A 21,786-nucleotide genomic window follows, 5' to 3' on the forward strand; every position below is an offset into this window, starting at 1 on the left:
AAGATCAAAGCGATGAGACCGAAGTTCCCAGTGACATTATCGGACCCAATAGATCTAGGTGAAACGCAGGAATCAAGAATATCAAGGAAAGTTTCATTAGTTGAGATGCATATAAATCATTGCAGGTCCAGGTAGGACGTAACTCGTGGGTAAAAAAGGATGCCTAAGGAGAGAAATGGCTCTTTGACCGTTGCCTTCTCGTTGCAGATGACCCGATCATCAGCCCACCTGGGCAGCTCCAAGGCCTGACCGCCCAATCAAATCCACAGCTGACTCATTGGGTGGGGAGCTCCCGAAGTTCTCCTCTCTCATCCATGGAAACAAAGCCGGGTGTTTGACTGGTTTGCCTTAATCAAGTAACCTGATATTTCAGGCTATAATTATTGTCTCTCTTAGTCAGCACAACTGAACGGGCACCGGACCTGAGCTTCACCTACAGCTGGACTGCTCTGCTCGCCAAACCCCAGCTTCAACTTCTTCGTTTCTACCCCCGAGCTACATTTCCCCTGACCGAATTCTCGATATACTATTCTCTGAGCAGAAAGATAAAGGTCTTTTTCTTTACTTCATCTGCGCTCGCTGCAAGACAGACAGCCCTTGAGTCTCTATAGCGTCATCAGCCCATTCGCCATCATGGCTCTGGACAACTACTATCGCAATAAAATCGAGGGCATGAAGCTCGAGATTATTCAAGGCCAGGCCGTTCTACGACGATTAGAAGCGCAGCGCAATGACTACAACTCGAGAGTCCGTCTACTACGCGAAGAGCTTGGCTTGCTGCAACAACCTGGCTCCTACGTTGGCGAGGTGGTGAAGGTGATGAGCACCAAGAAGGTCCTGGTGAAGGTACACCCGGAAGGAAAATACGGTAGGCTTTGTCCATTCCAATCATCTTGGCTTTTGATGACCGGGCTTACACTAACACTATGATTTCCTTGATCGCAGTGGTGGATATCTCTGATGGTGTGGACATTGGCAAACTCGTTGTGGGCAAGCGAGTCGCTCTCCTGTCTGACTCTTACAAGTTGGAGAAGATGTTGCCGTCCTCGGTCGATCCTCTGGTTGCGCTCATGATGGTCGAGAAGGTCCCCGACAGCACTTACGACATGATTGGTGGCCTAGACCAGCAAATCAAGGAAATCAAGGAAGTCATCGAGCTTGGCCTCAAGCACCCCGAGCTCTTTGAATCTTTGGGTATCGCACAGCCGAAGGGTGTCTTGCTTTACGGCCCACCTGGAACCGGCAAGACCCTGCTTGCTCGAGCCGCCGCTCACCATACCGACTGCCGATTCATCCGAGTGAGTGGTTCAGAACTGGTCCAGAAATACATCGGTGAGGGTAGTCGGATGGTGCGTGAGCTTTTCGTCATGGCACGGGAGCATGCACCAAGTATCATCTTCATGGATGAGATTGACAGTATTGGATCAAGCCGGATAGATTCATCAGGAGGCGGTGACTCGGAGGTGCAACGTACCATGCTGGAGTTGTTGAACCAGTTGGACGGCTTCGAGCCAACGAAGAACATTAAGATTATCATGGCGACCAACCGACTGGATATTCTGGATCCCGCCCTACTTCGGCCTGGGCGAATTGACCGAAAGATCGAATTCCCCCTCCATCGTCAGTCCAACCCACTTCACCCCTGTTGTTTATGGCTTGTTACCTTTCTTTCCTTCTTGAATACGATGCTAACTTTACTTTCCTTTTGTAGCGTCGAAGCCCGTGCCGACATCTTGCGGATCCACTCTCGGTCGATGAATCTGACCCGTGGGATCAACCTGACCAAGATTGCCGAGAAGATGAACGGGTGCTCTGGAGCCGAGCTCAAGGGTGTCTGTACAGAGGCAGGAATGTATGCACTCCGCGAGCGTCGGGTTCATGTCACACAAGAAGACTTTGACCTGGCCACCGCCAAGATTCTCAACAAGCACGATGATAAGGAGGTGGCCGTGTCGAAGCTGTGGAAGTAGAGTCATCTCTGAAGCGGGGGGTGGATCCCGGGGGCTTGGGGAACGATCGACGACATTGTATCACTAGTTCTAATCCTACCCTGATAATTCTCACCCCAAGTAAATGCATGGTTGTGCGACGTGTCAGGATCCTATTTCGGGTGATGTGTAGAGGTGTAACTATTTCTTGGCAACCTCTTTGGGGCGACTGCCTGCTTGGCCCTTTGTGCATACATACTCTCCGTCCAAATACATGTACGGAGTACGGAGTATGGAGTAGTGTATCAGCCATCTACCTCGTACTGGGATATGTGATCTGACGTGCAAGGAGATCCTAAAAGTAGATCTACGGAACTCGATTGGACTCTTTTTCTCAACTGGCGAAGAGAAAGGAGGATCTGCATCACAGGTCTTGGCAGCTTCAGCTTATCTCGAATGGCACATAAAACGAAGTTGGTTACTCCGTACGGAGTACGGAGTACATAGTCCTCGAGTGAAGGCTTGGCATGATGCCGCGGACCGTGTAGATCAGAGATGTCTCAATTGGCCTTGGCGCGGAATTCAGGGATCTGACTATTGTCTTGGCAGGTTAAAAAAAAAGTGTCTTCCAGAGTGCACTCTGTATGAGTATAAGGTATAGGTATACGGAGTATTGTATATCTACATACGTTGAGAATGTATTAGCATATAAATGTACATATGTATATTTGTTTGAGATCAAGAGTCCAGTTGGAAAGTCCGTATGTACTCCGTATACAACATACATCGGTTAATATAGATTAAACCCATTGGACCACGCATTTCTCCCCTTGCCGGTTTAGCCTGACGCGGACTTGCGCGTGACCAGCGGATCATTTCCCAACGTCCTCTACGGAGGGACTTGACCCCTTGAGATACCAGATCCACTTTCCATACTTTGAACACTTCTACGTATTTTGGACTTTTAAATCCCTTGCACGGCCAAGACAGAGGTTTAGAGTTGGAAATCATATAATTTTAGAACACTATATTGTATAAGTTGTAATTCTTAAAGAGATTATATATTTTATGTATGTATATTGTATGTATGTATTGTACACGGGGACATGTGAACTAAGTTGTTGACCGACAGTCCATTTTTGGTAGGCCCGGTTATCTCTCTTTTCCAAGGTTACTCAATCGAATTAGAATATCAATATAGGTACATATGTAGTATAGTATATAACTATAATATATGTTGTACCTACAATATACAATATGTGTATATAACATTTATAATATTCCAAAAATGGAATCTTCCTGATCTACTACTCCATACTAGGGATTCTCTCCACAAACTCCACACCTCCATTCTATACTCTTAGTTGTACGGACTATTTCTTTATTTCTTTTTTTTTCCCCTTCTTTTCCCAAATCTGACTCAGGAATGATCAGACAATGCCAATGATTGTATTTATCCGAATCTCCTGTTCATTTAAACTATTCCCTTCCCCTTCCCCCTTTTCTATACTTTCAAGCTTGACTGACTTTAAATTTGCCTTTCCCTGGATAAATCTACCGGACTATGTCCGACCTCTGGTCTTCCATAGTCTTTGCCATTGACCCTAAGAGAACCGAAGCCATGTCTGTCGTCTTACAATCGACAATCAATCTCCTGGAAAGTGAGCTGGTCAAAGCCCGTGCTGCCCTCCGGGATATCCAACCCAATGCCTCGCCCTTTGGATACCACGGTGATGAACTCGCCGTAGGCGCCATGACTGCCTACAGACGGGACCTAATCGGCCGCGCCCCCGATTTTTATGGGTCTCGCCGCTTGACGCTGAAGGAACTCGGCCTGGAGCCCGTCGTGCGGGAACTACCCACTGAACGGGTGGTATCAAATATGCAATCTATAGCACCGGAATCCCCTCACCGGACGGGACTAGAGGATGTTCTGAGCAATAGCTTGATCCTCGACCAGATGGCACCATATCTATCAGTATCTTCCTTGATGACGTTGAGCTCAACTTCACGCCGCCTACACACCGTAATCACTCAGACGCCATATGTATTCCGACATCTTGATCTTTCCCGCTGTCGGGGCGCAGAAGTCCCTACACTAACACAAGCGGAGAACGACTCCCAGACCGAGGACGAGATCTACTCCGCCCCATTGAAGCGCATTTTTACAAGTCTCGAACGCAGAGGTATATTGCAAGACGTGCGCACTCTGATCTTGGACGGGGTCTCAGTGCCGGCTGATCTGGTGGCCGAAATCATTTCGACGGATCGTTTCAACGTCAACATCCTGTCTATTCGCGAATGTCGCCATCTCAACGAACGCAAGCTGATGCAGGTCATTCAGCATGCCGTTCGGCCTTCACGCCCTGCGGGTACTCCGAGAGTGAAGGGTATCTACCACTTCTCTCCCATGCACACGGGACCTCGGGCAGTGGCACGACCCCGATACCGAGACTGGTGGGGAACCCGTGTGGGAAGTTCGCGGACACCCAGCCAAACCCCATCCAATTCTGATCAGGAGGATGGCGCCTCCGCGGGATCCTCATCGGGAGGGCAGCAAAACGAGTGGTACAGCGCATCAGGGAAGCTTTTCAAGCACACCCTTGAGGAAGGTTGGGCTCAGGTGCTTAAGAAATGTGAGGGCATCATTGCCTTTGACGCTGCTCTTTGTCGTGGCCCGAGACACGATCCCGATCTATACAGTTCGACCGCGGAGGGCACCCCGGCTGAGGTTCCGTTGCTCGGACCTGCCGTGGCCACCGTAGCCCTCGGGCCCCGTGGATGTGACGGATGCCACAGTTCCCCCGAAGGTCCGGCTATTTGGAGCCAGTCCCCAGATATTCAATTTCCGATGCTTAGTCCCCCGCCATTGCACTCATCTAGCGTTGCAGCGGCGAAACGGCCCGAGCTAATTCCAGGCGAGCATCCCGTCCTTATTGCTCGCTGCACAGACTGCCTTACCAACTGTTGGTGCCATCGGTGCAATAAATGGTTCTGTGGTAACTGTCTACCAAACCCACAGCCTGTACGAGTAAGCCTGTCCCCGCATCAGACTGCAGTCCATCCCAGTGCCGCTGAACTGCAGGAACGTGAGGTATGTTGAAATTGAATCTGTCCTGCCAACCGTCCATGTCGCTGATCCCTGTCATGTAGAGATTGGAACGGGGTGTAAGCAAAGACTGCTGGGAATGTGGCCCTACTGTGAGTAACTCTCCGGCTTTATGATGATAGTTCTTTCTGACCATAATAGTGTGCTTCCTGTAAGCTAGAATGCCAGCACACATGCCAAGGCTGCCAGGGTGATTATTGCATTCAGCACAATGAAGGATGCTCGAAGACACTGGTACGTCGCTCTCACCCACCGAGGGCCCCATAATCGAATGAGGACATATACTAACCTGTCCGGCAGTGTGACTGGTGTAATACCAGTGCTCGCGGGCGAATGCGTGGCGATTTCTATTAAATTCCAGGGTTTGATTCAACCCTTTGGTATTGGTAATCACGCCGAATCTTGGAATTATCGCATATGTAGTACATTAACTTGATTTTAAAGCGAAGTGTCCAGCGTGGAGGCTTCCAGAATTGATACTCTTATCTCTTATCGGCTGTACAGACCGCCGTAGCGGCAGATCTGGCAAAACCTGGCTTTTCTCGGGCAGAACTGTAGATATATGTTGTATATTAGGTGTATTGTGATTCACATATAACCTTGGCATGTAGATAGATACATTATAGAGGTGGAAGATAAATACGTAGGTATAGACCAGACCCAAAATATATTCTTTATATTATTCATAAAAGCAACCAAAGACAGTGAGAGACAAGAGAATATCTGTTACATCACACCCCCGTCTATACAAATAAGCGGAGAGAGAAGCGGTGGACTTGAAGTATAGAGTTTTGTCGCCTTCGCCGCTATTGCTGTCCGTCCCCGCTGCCTTAGAATATTCATACTAAAGAATGCATTCTCTCTCTAATCACTACCAATATCCATCATGGCTGAAGATACTTTAGTGTGGTCGTCCCAGCTACTCGTCGCATCGCCAGGGCGGGCGCCTCGACTAACCGGTGACAAAATCACTCTACCACAATCTGCGCTTGAACAGCTGCTAGCTGCTGCTCCGCTTCAAGCTGTCCCCTCCGGGAATCCTCGTGTACTTACTCCGTCATTCGATCCCTTCAACCACCATACCTTCGCCGCCGAATCACGCGCCCGTCAAGAGGTCGAGCAACGTCAGCAGCAACTACCCCACCCGTTGATCTTCCGCATTGTCAATCCTCTCAATGGTCGATTCATCTATGCGGGCATTCGGGAGTTCTCCGCCGAAGAGAATGAAGTCGCGCTGAGTACGTTGCTCAGAGACTCACTCGATATCAAGGATGAAGAGTTCTTGGGCGAAAATGGCGAACCACAAGACCCGGCGGTCCAAGTAGAAAGGGAACCATCACCACGGGCTGGCCCTGCGGTCACAGTGCATGCGAAGCAACTACCCAAGGGCACCTATGTTCGCCTCCGTCCGCTGGAAGCCGGATACGATCCTGAAGACTGGAAGGCTCTTTTGGAAAGATACTTACGGGACAACTTTACGACCCTCACGACGGGCGAGCTTCTGACAGTGCCGGGTACGCGGAGCGAGTCATTCAGGTTCTTGGTGGATAAAGTGTTTCCCGAAGGCGAAGGAATCTGCGTGGTGGATACAGACCTTGAAGTTGACATCGTTGCATTGTCGGAGGAACAGGCCCGAGAAACGCTACAGAAGAGATTGGAAAAGGCTTCACGCGCGCCGGGTACGGCTAGCGGCAGTTCGATCGGTGGTATCCTCAGCATTGGAGAAAGTGTCACTGCCCAAGTATTGCCTGGGGAATACGTGGATTATGAACTTCGAAATTGGAACCCCCAAGATACTATTCGGATTGAGCTCACAACCGACAACCCAGAAATGAGCCTTTTTGCCAGTCCCTTTTCTACTCGCCAAAGAAGTCGACCAAGATCGGATATGCATGCCTTGGGGGGATTTCTCAAGCCAGGCGCACAAGACATTCGATCTTCGGCCTACAAATGTGGTTCTGGAAGACGCCGAGGCCCTCTATATAGCAGTTCACGCCGATCCTGCGGGCAGTGAATCATCTGATACACAGCAGCAGTCACCATCGCAATACCACCTGCGGATCACAGTGAATCCGTTTGATCCGTCAGTCAGGCATAATGAGACGGAAGAATCCCACGAGCCTGGCGATGTGCAGTGCAAGAACTGCCAGCAATGGGTTCCTGAACGGACATTAGTTCTGCACGAGAACTTCTGTCTTCGCAATAATGTATTATGTCCGCAGTGTCAGAATGTCTTCCAAAAGCGGTCTCCAGAATGGCAATGTCACTGGCACTGCCCACACGACTCCGGCCATGGCAATGATGCACCAAGCAAAGAAAAACATGATGCTATCTTCCACCAAACACACAAATGCACCGACTGTGCGGGAGAGTTCGAAGGGCTTCCTAGTCTTGCGCAACATCGCACTACAGATTGTCCTGGGAAGTTGATTCTCTGTCAATTCTGCCATCTGCTCGTGCCACAGAAAGGCGACTCTGACCCTGACTTCCGTGACCCCGAGGTGATGCTCTCCGGCCTCACTCCACACGAGCTGGTGGACGGAGGACGCACCACGGAATGCCATCTGTGTAATAAGATTATCCGATTACGAGACATGAACACCCATCTTCGTCACCATGACCTGGAGCGCCTTTCTCGACCGACACCGCGCATCTGTATGAACAGGAATTGCGGCAGGACATTGAACAAAACCGGCAATGAGTCTGTTGGCCTGTGCAGCTTCTGTTTCGGACCGCTGTATGTGGACACGCACGACCCAGAGGGAAAAGCACTCCGTCGTCGCATTGAACGCCGATACCTGTCCCAGATGATGACCGGGTGTGGAAAGCCTTGGTGTCAGAATGAGTATTGCAAAACGGCAAAGCAGAAAATGGCATCTGACTCTGGTCCTCCAGTCACGATGAGTGTGGTGGAAATCATGAAGTTAACACGCCCACTTGTCGAAGCTCTTAATATGCAACCGGATGTGTCCAACACGGCGCCTTTATATCTCTGTGCTGATGAAACAAGTCAACACCGTCGCAATATCGCGGAGTTGATTGCAGCAGAGAGCACTGAAGGTAATAGCAAAGTGTATGATCTACCATGGTGTATTGCAGCAGCCGAAGCCGCGGGTGGCGACTTGGAGAAGGCGAGAGAGTGGCTGTCTAAATGGGCACCAACTCAGGACGCAACGAGTACATGATCCTTCTAGGCGTTGATTTAGACTTAAATGTGATGATGAGAACATGGGCTTGTTTGCATCAAGCGAAGGACCGCGGAGTTTACAATTTAGAAGACAGGCGAATTCAATAATACATAATGAATGATGTATAAACACTGCTGGAATTTCATAATATTCATGATTAAAATGCAAAGGCTGGTCTAAAACTAAGACCCTAGACGTCGCAGCCACTAGCGTAAAGACTCATCCATGAAATGCGTAGACAGAGAATGTGTATCAATCAAAGCCCAACCTTTTCAAGCCGCACCTGCACCTGTCTTCGCAGCTAGCGAGCCAGTGCCACGCGAAGAGAAGATACCCATAATTCCAAAAACAACATAGAATAGAGCCAACGGATACGCCACGAGACCCCTCATCCCACTCATACGCGCCACGGCGCAGAACATCCCTGATGAACTGTATGTGCACCAGCCAACAGCGGCAATAGTCAAGAGATAGCCGAACATGGTATCCATGGGAATCAGGATACCAATGAGACTGGTAAGCACCAAAGGAAGGAAGCAGTAGCCTAGCACGCTAGCGGAGCGCGGGAAGGTCAGAGTAGCAGAGAAGTGGCCGGCGGCCGAGGCACCGGACATGGAGGGTTTGTGGTGGGGGTTGTAGTTGGTAGGGTCGGCGGCGTTCGGAGTCGGGACGGTGTCGAGAGCGGGAGACATGAGGCTGAGGATCAAATGCAAAGCGACAGTACCAAAAACTGCCACGCCGTAGATATAGCCGTAGAACACCTTGCCTGAGAGCAGGAGGAAAGTGCCGTACAAGACGATGTATAGCAGAGCTCCGTAGAGATCGCTATCGTCCATAAGGTGATTATCGATAGAGGCGAAGGGATTCAAAACAGTCAGAGTCTAAAGAATTGAGACCGTTAGCATCCAACATCGGGCATCCACTGTTGACCAGAGCTACAATTAACTTAAAACCCGGGGTAAAAGCAAGCCACCCGCAAGACCCAACCCCCACGTCTCCTGAACGCGCCTAGTAGAAAATCAATTCACACTAACCTTGGTCCGGATATGTTCAAAGTTGACACCCAACTCTTCAAGCAACGGTGGTTCACCATCATACCCCTCCGTCCCAAATGCAGCCAACCAACCCGTCCTCAAGCCGCCCTGTTCGCCCATCCGCCCGCTGACGCCAGCAGCCGGGGACCCAAAGCCTCCATACCCACCTCCGGCAGGATAAGCCTGCGCGGAAGGATTGGGAGCCCCGCCATATCCAGCGCCGTAGGATGCTTGCGAGGGGGGTTGTGTGACCGGAAACCGAGGAGTAGGACGAGGGGAAGAACTGGAGATTCTGTGGTGCGGTGCCCTGAGGGGCGTAGCCCGGCTGTTGTGGATAGTATTGAGCCATTGCCGCAACTGAGGGCGTGAAGAGCGAAAGATCACTGGTCTCGGTTCGGATATAGGACGTGTTTGGGGTTCTTGGGGAGTAGCGACTGGCTAAAGCGTGGATTGCTATAGAGCTTCAAAGCTCCAAATGGCCTCAATAATGTTGGATGACTAAGCGTCTAATCGGCCTGGGCCCGAGCCCAGCGAACTCCACTCAAATGTAGGGCAGATGCATGTACATGTTATTATATAGAAATGTTCAACATTAACCTGAATTGATTGAAATTGGTAAAGCAATGTATAAGTTATGGTTGAATGCGCAAGAAATCTACTTTGCCATGTTTACAGGAAATTGATACCGATGCCCAGCTGGAGCCCTTTGCGGCCTTCTTCGCCCTTTCGCAATGCCAGAGGCAAGGAAAAGTTAAGCTCGAAGCGAGCGACAGGGTGAGCATACACAATACCGAAGCCAGCTGCGACACTGGGCAGTCCGCTTTGTAGTTCAGAGAGAGTTGACATCAGGGCATTCTGCACCTCGCCATTAGTAGTAGGAGTGGCTTTCTGTGAGGTTTGCAGAGAAAGCAAGCGGCCACCGTTCAGGAAGGCCTGGAACCGCACGGGTTTCTCAGCACCAAGTCGGGGAAGCGGAAACAGCAGATTGGCGCTTCCGGCAGCGTACACATCGCCGCCAAGTGAATCAACGCCTTCCCGGGGACCAAGACCGCAGAGACGGAATCCACGGACATCAGTAGGTCCTCCGAGCTGGAAGCGGTCATTGACACGGGAAAGTTGAGGACGGGGGTTGGACCCCAGTCCAAGTGGGTAGAGAAGACCGGCACGGAATCCAGTGGTGAGGCTGACGCCGCTGTCACCCTTAATTCCTGGGATGGGAATAGGGACTGCACCTTGTGTCTCAATTTCCGACTTCCAAAAAGAGACATCGCCCTTGAGCGGGCCAAACCCGGCCAGCTCGTTGAAGGCCTTGGCATAGTAACCGCGAGATGGCAGAAGGGCATTGTCCCGCTGGTCATTAACCCAGCTATGGAAAATGCTGCTCTTCATGCTGTCACCTGCGTCTGCGCGGACGGTAGGGAGGCGTTCTCCGCAAGGCCAGTGACCTGTCTCCAGAAACCGTTGTATCCAAATTCGTGTCGGTGACCTGATTTGGACATCCATCGGAGCCTGCTCCAGCCACCTTTGAGAACCTCCTCGTGGCTCGCCCAGGACTTCTGGGTGGCGCTTGCAATACCACCAATTTCTAGGCGGAAATCGGGATCACCCAAGATCGGAGTCTCAAATGCAGCCTGGTAAGCGGACCGTGTCCGGGTACCGAGCGAAGCGTTCAAGTTCAAAGTCTCGGCGCCACCGAAGACATTGCGCCAGAGAAGGTTACCGTAAGCTGAACCCTCAGCGTTGCCCAAGTCTGTTCCGGTCTTCATCAGCACGCGGGACTTCTCCCGCGTTGCCAGATGGACATCGATGTTGCGCATGCCATTCTGGCCTTGCGACTCATCCAAGTAAACCGAAATAGGCTGGTGGAATAAATCTGAGATGATGTTAGTAGACACCCATTATTATTATTATTGTCATTATTCCGTCTTCTCATACCGAAACGTCCAAGTTTATCTGCGGTAGCCGACACTTCCCGCAAAGCTTCAGACAGTGTATAAGGCCGACCCTTGTTTGCGCTCAAAAGCGGGCTCAAGTTGCGTTCAAGAAAGCTTCGTCGGGTATGGGGTGCGCTGGTGACCTGAACAGAGGAGATGGTGCAGGGCAAGGTCGAGTTTTCGTCGATCTAATAGACTTCGCAATCAGCCGGGGAACTCCGCAAGCAAACACGAATTGCCTGTTATCGGGCTTCTAGGATTTGAAGACCGTACCAATTCAGCAAGTCGGTTCTGAGCCTTTTGGTAAATAGCTTGCATGCGCTCATTAACGGCCTGCTGTTGCTCTTCCAACACCTTGGGGTCTGCTCGCTGTTGCAAACGTTCGAAGACCTAGAAGTGGATAGTCAATAGAGCGCCAACTGGACATTCAGGCAGTTCATGAGCTGCCTAAGACATGTACTAACACTCTCGTCTCCTTCAGCAAAAGAGGAAGACATCTTTGCGGCTGCAATGGCCAGAACTTTCGGCCTCCGGGGAACAGATCGGGGTGCGCGTGCCGAACCCGCAAGATATGGAACCAGCACGTGACCCGTCGAACATGAGCGCCTGATTGCGACAATCCACCTTTGACTCCGCAACTTCTTTCACTGTCCATTTTTTTTCTCGTTATTCGTTTTCCCGGTACTCATCAGACACTGGCTTGTCTTGTTTTGCTTTGTGAAGTCTCTTGCTTCCGCTCATATCATCAAAGATGGCCACAAAAGCGGCTTTCAAACGGGTAAGTGGCCAGACCTCAGGCTAATCGGTTATCCGTGGATAATGTCTAACAATACTATAGCTCACCCGTGAATACCAAAATATCCAAAAGGATCCCACGCCATTTATTGTGACCCATCCGTCTGAGACCAACATCCTTGAGTAAGTGATATACATATCCCCCCCCCCACATTACTGTATTACCGCAGAACTCCGAAGCTAACCTGCTCTAGATGGCATTACATCCTCACTGGACCTCCGGGGACTCCTTATGAAAATGGACAGTACTGGGGTACATTGATCTTCCCTCCAGAGTACCCATTTGCTCCTCCCGCCATTCGCATGCACACACCCAGTGGCCGATTCCAGCCTTCCACTCGACTCTGTCTAAGCATCAGTGACTTCCACCCGAAATCCTTCAACCCCGCCTGGGAAGTCTCGACCATTCTAATCGGTCTTCTCTCTTTCATGACCAGTGAGGAAATGACCACGGGAAGTGTCAGTGGTTCAGAAAGTGAGCGCAGAGTGCTTGCCGCGCGATCTCGGTGGTGGAACTCGACTGGAGGAGGTTCTCACGTCAGTGCCACTGCCGGCGTCACTCGAACTTCCAAGGGTATCAACAATGTCAAGGCGGGAGATGGAGGCTTGAAGTTCCGGACAGAATGGCCTGAACTTGACCAGGAAAACTGGGCTTGGATGAAAGAGCATCGCATCGATTCCGCCACCGGCCAGATTTTACCTGATCCCAATGCGCCCACCAAGTGTTCTCCAGAGACAAGTGCTTTACGTCGACGACCCAACGGTAGTGCTCCTGGAATCGGATCTGTCATGGATGGTGGACACGTTGCGAGAGAGGCTGGTCAAGGCTGGGCCGGGCGAAACCGAATCTGGATCTGTGTTGCTGTCTTCTTTGGCTATGCACTGATCTCACGACTATTGAGTGATATGCGAGCATGAGATTGAACTAGGTTTTCTTTTTCTTTTCTTTTCTTTTTTTATTTTATTATGTTAGAATACCCTTTGTCTTCATGTTTTAACCTAGGTTTTTTCTTTTTTTCTTTTTCTATTTTTGGCTGCTGTTATCCTGTCCTTAGCGGGTTCGCAAGCATTATTCGGGCGCCATGGGCTTTCCCCCCCTTCTCCAAGACAGTGAAGTACAAAGTTACTGAATACTTGAAAGAACATTTATTCCAAATACAGGTTACACCGTTGAGCACCGGATCATCCCAGACGATTAGCGCTGAATCGGGCTTGTGCTCCCCCACATTGGCAACGTAACTACGCTCCTTTTCTCTTCTAAATCCGCCTTCACCCAACTGCATAACCTGCTATCCACTTCTTTATTGGTTTGACTTCTGTGTTTTGCCTCTCTTCCTTTGCATTCCGAACTTGCCTTGGCCTTCGGATGGATCATCTGCAGCCTTTCACCTTTGGTTCGCCTCGGCATACCCATTCAGGTCAGTGCTTCCTGGTTTTGATACACTTGATATTGGGGGAGGACTTAACTGAACCCCGAATCCTGTTGGCCTTTTTTCTTGTGTCTCTTTTGCCTCTTTTGAGGCCATATCCACATCAATTTTGAGTGATATTGCTGTTTGTTTCCTATTTGTCTATGGACTCCCATCAGTCAGCAGCGTTAGAGTTGCACCAAAGAGAATCTCGATCGTCAAGAGCTTGGACTGAAGTACCCATCTAGAACCCAAGGCCAAACCTGCGCCGCTAGATCGGCCTTCCTTTACATTCATCGATCACGACGATGACTTGACCTCCAAGAGGATTAAAGATGTCAATGCACGCAAGGCTATTCGCTCCCATGTTATGCGCGATGTACGCCGACGTGAGAGACTCGCTGGGTTAAAACGAACATCCAGACAGAATCGCGGGCAATCCGATACTTCCAAGACCGTCGATGAATCAGATGAACAAAGACTGGTGTTGAGGGCTTCACCTCAGTCTTCGGCTTCGTCTTCCATACTGGAGACAGACTCTGGAGACGGTTTTACCTCAATTTATCGTGGGCGTCCTCTTAGGTGGTGTGCTGGTTATCCTTTGCCTCTCCATTCAAATCCTAATCCACCCACATCATGGTTTCTTGATCCTTTCTTTACATTGCCCGGTACCAGTGAGCTTCCGTCGATGGTTGCACACTTGGTGTACTACTGTAAGTATTACTCACTCAGCGTTGCGTATTGTTCTGGTCGATTTTAGGTGCTCATACTGCATGCGCCTCCCCAGAACTATAGCTGACTACAGGGCGAAGGGAAAACGATATTCGTACCGATGACCTTTCCGAACACGAGCAAAGATTCGAACCAAGAGATGGAACTAATGGTTCGATCCTCATTCTCGGATCCGGGTAGTTTCTTTGGGCTGATGAGCATGTGTGCTGCACATCGTGCCGTTCTCGCGAGCCAGCGATCGGGTAATTGGGATTCGGTACTCACCGACGACCCTGACTATTGTATGATGAGAGCAAAGTCCATTCAAGAAATGAGCGCAAAAGTACGGGATCCGAGTCGCAGACTCAGTAATGAAGCGTTCGACACCATAATCAACCTTCTCACTGGTTCGGTATGGATTCTGACCGTGAATGTCGGGTTGCAGTGCTGCAGTGTTGCTAACATCCCATAGCTGATTATCGGAGAGTTTAGCGAGGTGCATACGCACCTAACAGGACTTAAAAGTATGGTTGATCTGAGGGGTGGAATAACGGATGAGAGTATCCGTTCTTCCTCTATGTTGTCTGCCATCATCACGTATGTTTTCGGTCCACCTCTATACTAGGTTCTGCTCACTGTTGATGAAACAGAACCGATATCAAAGCCGCCTCGGGCCTAATGACCCAACCAGTTTTCCCATTAACTTGGGATGCACAGCCAATCCCTTCGGAGATCCAACAACGAATTAGACCACCGGCTTCGTCTCCTCTCAACAGACTAGGCACGGGATTTTCTGCCAATACATTCCTCAGCCCCTCTTTATTGAAAATTATAAGTGTGCTTCGTGACATGGTATTCTTTAGCATCACTTATCAGACGAATCCTACAGCCATTAAACCTGGTGACCAAGACTTTTTCCGCATCCTCAACTGCGAAGCAGAGCACCAACTTCTCAGCTATATCTATGCAGAAGGTTCTACCAACCCGGAGTCCAATCTTCATCCCATTGAAGCAGTCACCCGAGTGGCTTCTATTTGTTACCTCAATCATTTTCTGATTGTCTCGCCTTCATCATCTGGATTGGGTCGAGCCCTTACGAAACACCTCAAGACAGCTTTGGATAGCTGCAAATTGTCTCTTCTTGTGGGATTGCCAAATCAAAACTTTGGACTTTATGTTTGGGCGTTATTCGTTGGAGCCCAAGGTGCCCTTGGGCAGCCCGAGAGACAATGGTTTGTGGAGCGGCTGGCCCGTGTCGCCATGGTATGTGGATGGCAGTCGTGGGAGCAGATTTCGAAACTTATGGCCGAATTTTTCTTTGTTGCAGCTTTGGACAGCTTGAATTGGCGCTCTATCTGGGACGAAGCGATGACTGGGTTTGTGATATCCGAGTCGGAGGAAGTGGAATTCTCATCTCTTCTTGGAACGGGTGTTCTCTCCCTTACTTAACTAGCTCCTAATTATGGGCACTTGTATATTTCGCATGGCAAAACAAGCAGGAATAGTAATAATAGGCCAAAAATCAAAAGAAAGTCAAAAGAAAGAACGTTCGATTGAAAAGATAAAAAGATAAGTGGGAATTGTTTACATTTCACCGCTTTAGGTCCGGCCTATCACGTGTCAGCTTTATGTCATCAAAAAAAAGTCCGCTCTCTCCGGTCTTTTATCGCGTTCGCTTTCGCCTTGGGATCTTTCTTACCATAAACTTTTTTTGGCTTCATACTTCAAAATGGGTTGGTTCTGGGCAGACACCCCGCAGACTTCCGCAGTTTCAGTTCCACATGCGTCCTCGAACGCATCTCCTCCGGTTCGTTTTGCGTATACTGTACAGCTTTGATCTTTAGACTGACTCTTATCTAAAGCCGGGATGTCCGATGCATGAATCCGGCTCGAAGCCCTCGCTCTCGCCAGCACCTGCTGCTGAACTCCCCAGCAGCTGTCCCATGAAATCGAAAGATTCTCCATTCTACTCGGCCCCAAAAACAACACCGGCGCAAACACCCCAGCCACCCACCGACACCGCGCCGCAGCCCTCAACCCTATCAAAGCTTAATCCTCTGAACTACATGTTCTCGTCGATCTCTCAAGAGCGAGCCGCTAATCAAACCGTTGACCTTCCTGTTGAGCGTGAAGGCTCTTCAATTCCAAGAGGCGACGGCGAAGGCAACTGGGAGTATCCGTCTCCGCAACAAATGTACAACGCCATGCTGCGCAAAGGACACACAGACACACCCCAGGATGCGGTTGAGTCGATGGTTGCAGTGCACAACTTCCTAAACGAAGGTGCCTGGGACGAAATTGTGGGATGGGAGCGCGTATTCGCCAAGGGTCTTAAGTCTGGATGGGAACACTGCCGCCGCGGCGAGGAAAACCTCAGCATGGACTTGACCTATGCAGACGAGAATGGCAAATTCGATTTGACCTCCCAACCTCGTCTACTCCGGTTCCAGGGTCGGCCGCAAGAGTTGTCACCTAAAGCACAGATATACCAGGCACTGAGCTGGGCGTACCCAAGCAAGTTTGAGTAAGAATTATCTTCCCGGTTTTTACACCTAGGCAAACGCTGACTCCAGTTCCAACAGGACAAGCCCTCCATTTGACCGTCACGATTGGTATGTCATCCGTCAGACACCTTCGGGCCCGAAGGAAGTTCGATACGTGATCGATTACTACTCTGGCGATCCAGATCCCCACGGACTACCTGTCTTCCACCTTGATATCCGCCCTGCGTTAGATACACCGACGGCTGCTGTTGAGCGATTAATGAGGTGGGGAGGTGATGTCTGGTGGAGGGCTAGCGGCGCAAGTGTTCGTGAACAGGCCTCGCGCTAAGAGTGCTTGGCAGCTGCAACAAGTCTGTCTGCTTCTCCACTCCACTGTAATTTTTCGAAGGCATGGCGCTGGCGTTCCATTGCTTATCTTCGCTTGTGCTTGTATGATATTTGTCTTCTTCCCTCTTGTCTTATATCGCAACCTCGGTCTTTTTTCCCGTTAGTCTATGAAAATAGACATATGATAATGATATATTTGCATTAATTTTGATTCCTCCCCCCCAAATATGAGAAGTTTCACGTTTTGCTTGCAGATCTTTTTTAAAGAAAAACAGGTGTATTCCTCTAAAATACTCAAAAAAATAAACCAACTATGTCTGTCTTTATATCGTTCAATGGGCATCCTACCCGAGATTTTATATCAACAGCGAAGAATTGGGCGTGTATGGGACAAAAGAACGGCGCTCGGTGTTATATATTAGGGGACAGTTGGTCATATTTGACGCAATACTCGACACTCTCAATGCTGGCCTGCAGCATCCCACGAGCCTCCAGGCCGACCCAAACCCAGAGCATTGAGTAGTCACCCGAGCGCACAGTTTCCAGGAATGAACTGCCAGATCCCAATTGTCGTAGAATAGGAAGGGCACTAGACAAAGTCAGCTTTCGGTAGAATAAATTGATAGCCTCGTGGAGAAAACTCACCTCTTGAACAGATCTAGATTGGGGTTCAAGGTACGTCCTATTCCTTCAAGCAAAAGACATGAAATGACGACGTTGACAAAATCTCCTTCAAACCGAACGTGGTGCGCGCGGACCATAGTTAATACCTCACTGAGGATATCGCCAATCTTAACACTCCCCAGAGCGAAGGTTCGGGACTTGATACTCAGAACCAAATGCTGCATTTTCAGCGCAAATATCTCCGGATCAATAACCTCTTCCGGTGTTCGGCATCGCTCGACCATAAGTTGACCAGCCCGGTATCCGTCAAATTCAGCAATAGCTCGAAAGAGGTCCAGGAAGTTCTGTCGGTTGGTGTCATTTAGCTGAGTGACAAGACCAGTGTCGATAAATATCAACTGCGGTCGATACCCCTCGTCATTGAGCTGGGAAAGAGCAGCCTTCCAATCCTCGGTGTCATTGAGATTCGGACGTAACCGCTCGAGGACTGCCTCTGTCACATCAACTTCGGCCCGTGTCGGAGCATCGAACGCACGCGAACGCTTGCCAAGGGAGAGGTCCAGCTCGCTGGGCGTGTAAAAACGAACCATGATGTTCCCTGGATGGAGATCGGCATGGACAAAATTGTCTATGAGCAGCATATGCAAGAATGCATCAAGGCCTTCATTGGCAATATCGTGCTGATACGAACCCCCTCCAATATCCAAAAAGGTGGCCAACGGGATGCCCTGGGCAAATTCCTCAACCAGCACCTCACGGGTGGTGTATTCTAAGTATGGGTATGGGAACCAAGCGGTAGTGCGAGAATTGAATTTTTGGCGGAATATGACGAGGTTGGCGGCTTCAATCCGAAGGTCCAGCTGTAGCTTCATCATTTCACCAAATTGTTGTACTTCATCAGGGAAAGACAACCAGTGCATCGTAGGGATAATGTTGATCATGTGAGCGAAAAATGACATGATCCGCAAGTCTCTATGTATCATTTGTTCAACCCTGGGGTGCTGCACCTTGATCGCGACATACGAAGATGGCACCCGCTGTGGTGAACTCTTGACCAGCACATCGACATTTTTCCTAACCTTCTCGCCCAGCGTTGGTAGTTTTGGTTCGATGCCCAACTCTTCCTCATGGGTTGCAGCAAGGCTCGGTTTCAGCTTCGCCTTGTAGACCTGTGCGATCGCCCCAACACCCAGTGGCTCCTCCTGGAACTCTTCGAATATGTCCTCGAACGGCAGTCCATTAAATGCTTTGCGGATGATACGCTTCGTCTGGTGAAGTGAGTGAGCGGGAGCGTTTGAGTGAAGTGACGACATTATGTTGCACATTTCCGGCGGGAAGATATCTGTTCGTGAAGCAGCCCATTGACCAAGCTATTCCAGAAGTCAGCTTGCCAGTTCAGTCTCAATGGACAGTTCTTCGCCAATCAATCTTACCTTGATGAACGCAGGACCAGCCCGCTCCATTGCCTTCACCAAGAACCGATACCACCACAATGTGCCAGACCGCGCACCACCCCGGCCCTGCACTTTGCGACCAACCCAGATGGCGGGCACCGTGGCGACGACCGGAATGAATATGATGGCAAGGTGAACGAATCGAATCCCAGTAGCGATAGGATCATAGACATAACAATAGAAATAGACCCATATTGTCTGGCAGAGCTTCGAAAGGCCTTGCGCGTCGGGTGAAACCGTCTTCCGGACCTCTTCGCGCGAAGCCTCCAGCATCTGCATTTCCGCGGTCTTGTCATGGCCATCATGCTCTTTCGCAAGTTTCAAAAAGGCAGCTGGTGCCAGAGTGGCCATGAGCATCCCACCTATTACGGGAGCCCTTCGCGGGGTGCCTTTTAGTAGTTGCCGAGGCCATGGCGGGCGACTGAAATGTTGTCGGGGAGACGCGGAAGTCCACGCTTGAGACAGAAACGGCCGAAGAGACCGGCCGCCCTCATGTTATCATGCAGGTATTAGCATAGAATAATGAAGCTAGTATAAAAGCTGAAGTCGAAGTAAGAAGCAGCCTCGGAGTAGAACTCCCGGTCAAGATCCTAGATGATAAACACGTGCTGCGACGTCATACATGAGCTGGTTGCCAAAAGGGACAAACAAACAAGGCAAACAAGACAAACCCTACCTTACATAAACCATGTTAAGCACCAGGGCAGGGCTGGCATATCCATCCTTGGATAGATACACCTTGTGCACTGTTTTGTATGCATAACTTAGCTAATTATGAACATAAAACAGGTATTCATTGTTCACCTATGAAGGTTTTAGATAGGCTCTAACCTTCCGAAGTCATCAACGCCTGCATTCCACAACCACATTCCTCATCCTTTGTCCGCTTGCAATGAAACATTACCCAATCCGGCAATGTATACGGCAGATCTTAGCTCATTGTTAAGGAGAAAGAGTCGAAGGGGTCGATCTTGTTTTATAGCGGTTCCTGTTAGTGACTGCTAGGACTTCGAAGCCCCGAAAACGGATCTTCAAGCTTCATTCAAACGACCGGAAAGATGGTCTTGCTCAACATTAAATTGGGCCATAATGCCCAGAGATTCACAACGGGTTTTCCATTATCTTCAGTTTCTCGAACGACTGCCAGATGGCGCGGGAACTGTTAATCATGGGTCGTACCCAGAACTTTCGCGATATCGAGTCCAGCAATGAGAAAAAGCACTCGCACTGGCATGATTGGGCCTTTGTCCTTCTGTGGGGCGTTATTGGCTATGCCTGCATCATTTTCATGGTGTTAGCCTACTCCAACCCACGGCTTATACCATTTGATATCTCTTCATTGTTGTTTCGCAAGGAGATCTCTCCATTCTTCGCATTCTCACAAGGAACGGGTCATTACTCTAAGCCGCAGGGCTTCAAGATAGTCGCTCTAGTTCCCTTCCATTACCATGAGCGTACAGCAATCTTGGACTGCTATTTGCAGGTATGTACAATCTCGCCATTACTATATGAATTTAAGTCTAATATCTTTTAAGAAAAACTTAGTCCATAATAATGGATTCCTTGATCAGGTCGTCTTTGTGCCGCAGACCGATGACGCCGCCAGCATGGAATGGCTCTACTCTATCGTGAATCAAACACCTGAGTATGCTATTTCTTCCCGTGGTCATGAAATGGAATGGGAAGTAGCAAAGGATAACGTGATGTACATCCGAATCGACGGCGATATCGTGTTTCTGGAGGACAACGCCATTTCGACCATCGTCAAGACGAAACTCGACAATCCAAGCACGTTGATGGTGACGGCCAATGTGATAAACGAGGCAGCTCTCGCATCTCTTCACAGTCATCCGGGAACTGCGCTTCCATATCTACCAGAATTGTACGACGTGAAACAACCATCCCGATCAAAGTCCCAACTGGAGCATGACTGGCGTGCTTCGAGTCTGCCAAGCTGGCAGGGCCCGCTGAACTTCAAAGTAGGCAAAGACTTCGATCCGCCATTTGAAGGGCACCGATGGCTACTTCCCAGAGATGCGGGCTCTGATCGAGATCCTATCGCGAGATCCGTATACACCGACACTGGTCCTACCCTGCATGACTGGACTGTTGGTGCGCAACAACATTACTCCTTCTTGCATCACCTAGAACACAATGATTTGGGCCGCTACAAATTCCCGTTGTGGGTCGATCCAACAGAACCCACCAGCGAGAATTTTGGGTGCTTCTGGGGTAACGATGCTGTTGATGTGCACCGTATTTTCCGCAACAACCAAAAGGGATCCTCGCACAATTGGCATATGTCAGATGGCTCTCGTCCGCATGTCATTATAGATGGCAAGGGGCTTGTTTCGCATTATTCTGCTCGTCAAGGTGCGGCCGGTCTGGACGCTACGGATCTCATAACTCGTTACCGAGCATATGCGCAGGAGAAGGTGTGTCTGCAGACCGAGTGATCTCGAAATCCCTGGGCAACAGATTGTGTTAATTGATGGAGGAACTTACAAGTACATATACGTATATACCCATGATTTGTTCAATTTTCGCACGTCTACAACTAGGTTCTTATAAAAAAAGTAGATTCTTTTTGCTCGGGTGCTCGAACTATGCATTCAGATTATCATGTCTTGAGTGATGCAGACAGCAAGAAATTTTCCTCTGTTTTGGTCATACCAGAGAGGTATTCCATGGCGCTATTACGAATCCGTTTCTAGACAATACTGGTTCGACATTCTAAGCCAAACCACATCATAAAAACAACCATAATAA

General features: G+C 49.6%; 10 protein-coding genes across 10 annotated transcripts; 7 read left to right on the forward strand and 3 right to left on the reverse strand.

Moving 5' to 3' along the window:
- Positions 1 to 571: 571 nt before the first annotated feature.
- N7519_010789 (proteasome regulatory particle base subunit RPT6) lies at positions 572 to 1,970 on the forward strand (the record flags this gene model as incomplete). The annotated part of the gene is made up of 3 exons (XM_057297562.1): positions 572 to 868; positions 946 to 1,624; positions 1,712 to 1,970. The coding sequence occupies exons 1-3, from the start codon at positions 634 to 636 to the stop codon at positions 1,968 to 1,970; spliced, it is 1,173 nt and encodes a 390-aa protein (XP_057145444.1). The 5' UTR covers positions 572 to 633.
- Positions 1,971 to 3,492: 1,522 nt separating this feature from the next.
- On the forward strand, positions 3,493 to 5,391 carry N7519_010790 (uncharacterized protein; the record flags this gene model as incomplete). The annotated part of the gene is made up of 4 exons (XM_057297563.1): positions 3,493 to 5,022; positions 5,082 to 5,129; positions 5,179 to 5,271; positions 5,338 to 5,391. The coding sequence occupies 4 exons, from the start codon at positions 3,493 to 3,495 to the stop codon at positions 5,389 to 5,391; spliced, it is 1,725 nt and encodes a 574-aa protein (XP_057145445.1).
- A 532-nt stretch (positions 5,392 to 5,923) lies between these two features.
- On the forward strand, positions 5,924 to 8,222 carry N7519_010791 (putative ubiquitin fusion degradation protein (Ufd1); the record flags this gene model as incomplete). Its single annotated transcript, XM_057297564.1, has 2 exons — positions 5,924 to 6,884; positions 7,024 to 8,222. The coding sequence occupies 2 exons, from the start codon at positions 5,924 to 5,926 to the stop codon at positions 8,220 to 8,222; spliced, it is 2,160 nt and encodes a 719-aa protein (XP_057145446.1).
- A 275-nt stretch (positions 8,223 to 8,497) lies between these two features.
- N7519_010792 (transporter YIP1) lies at positions 8,498 to 9,608 on the reverse strand (the record flags this gene model as incomplete). The annotated part of the gene is made up of 3 exons (XM_057297565.1): positions 8,498 to 9,106; positions 9,260 to 9,367; positions 9,423 to 9,608. 3 exons carry the CDS (start codon positions 9,606 to 9,608, stop codon positions 8,498 to 8,500), a joined length of 903 nt encoding a protein of 300 aa, XP_057145447.1.
- A 320-nt stretch (positions 9,609 to 9,928) lies between these two features.
- On the reverse strand, positions 9,929 to 11,690 carry sam50 (SAM complex subunit SAM50; the record flags this gene model as incomplete). Its single annotated transcript, XM_057297566.1, has 5 exons — positions 9,929 to 10,704; positions 10,782 to 11,132; positions 11,195 to 11,381; positions 11,467 to 11,583; positions 11,658 to 11,690. The coding sequence occupies 5 exons, from the start codon at positions 11,688 to 11,690 to the stop codon at positions 9,929 to 9,931; spliced, it is 1,464 nt and encodes a 487-aa protein (XP_057145448.1).
- A 254-nt stretch (positions 11,691 to 11,944) lies between these two features.
- N7519_010794 (ubiquitin-conjugating enzyme E2) lies at positions 11,945 to 12,906 on the forward strand (the record flags this gene model as incomplete). Its single annotated transcript, XM_057297567.1, has 3 exons — positions 11,945 to 11,971; positions 12,032 to 12,111; positions 12,183 to 12,906. 3 exons carry the CDS (start codon positions 11,945 to 11,947, stop codon positions 12,904 to 12,906), a joined length of 831 nt encoding a protein of 276 aa, XP_057145449.1.
- Positions 12,907 to 13,226: 320 nt separating this feature from the next.
- Positions 13,227 to 15,557, forward strand: N7519_010795 (uncharacterized protein; the record flags this gene model as incomplete). Its single annotated transcript, XM_057297568.1, has 5 exons — positions 13,227 to 13,406; positions 13,646 to 14,110; positions 14,210 to 14,520; positions 14,581 to 14,705; positions 14,759 to 15,557. Exons 1-5 carry the CDS (start codon positions 13,355 to 13,357, stop codon positions 15,555 to 15,557), a joined length of 1,752 nt encoding a protein of 583 aa, XP_057145450.1. The 5' UTR covers positions 13,227 to 13,354.
- Positions 15,558 to 15,837: 280 nt separating this feature from the next.
- Positions 15,838 to 16,940, forward strand: N7519_010796 (holocytochrome c synthase CYC3; the record flags this gene model as incomplete). The annotated part of the gene is made up of 3 exons (XM_057297569.1): positions 15,838 to 15,915; positions 15,971 to 16,632; positions 16,691 to 16,940. 3 exons carry the CDS (start codon positions 15,838 to 15,840, stop codon positions 16,938 to 16,940), a joined length of 990 nt encoding a protein of 329 aa, XP_057145451.1.
- Positions 16,941 to 17,350: 410 nt separating this feature from the next.
- N7519_010797 (ABC1 kinase family protein) lies at positions 17,351 to 19,506 on the reverse strand (the record flags this gene model as incomplete). Its single annotated transcript, XM_057297570.1, has 3 exons — positions 17,351 to 17,528; positions 17,585 to 18,933; positions 18,997 to 19,506. Coding segments are annotated over 3 exons (2,037 nt in total), but the record flags the coding sequence as incomplete, so codon positions are not given.
- Positions 19,507 to 20,164: 658 nt separating this feature from the next.
- N7519_010798 (uncharacterized protein) lies at positions 20,165 to 21,473 on the forward strand (the record flags this gene model as incomplete). Its single annotated transcript, XM_057297571.1, has 2 exons — positions 20,165 to 20,500; positions 20,553 to 21,473. The coding sequence occupies 2 exons, from the start codon at positions 20,165 to 20,167 to the stop codon at positions 21,471 to 21,473; spliced, it is 1,257 nt and encodes a 418-aa protein (XP_057145453.1).
- Positions 21,474 to 21,786: the final 313 nt, after the last annotated feature.

This window comes from Penicillium mononematosum, assembly GCF_028829835.1.
Source record: "Penicillium mononematosum strain IBT 11891 chromosome Unknown utg000005l:1.0-9366267.0:1.0-9372171.0, whole genome shotgun sequence".
NCBI lineage: Eukaryota > Fungi > Ascomycota > Eurotiomycetes > Eurotiales > Aspergillaceae > Penicillium > Penicillium mononematosum.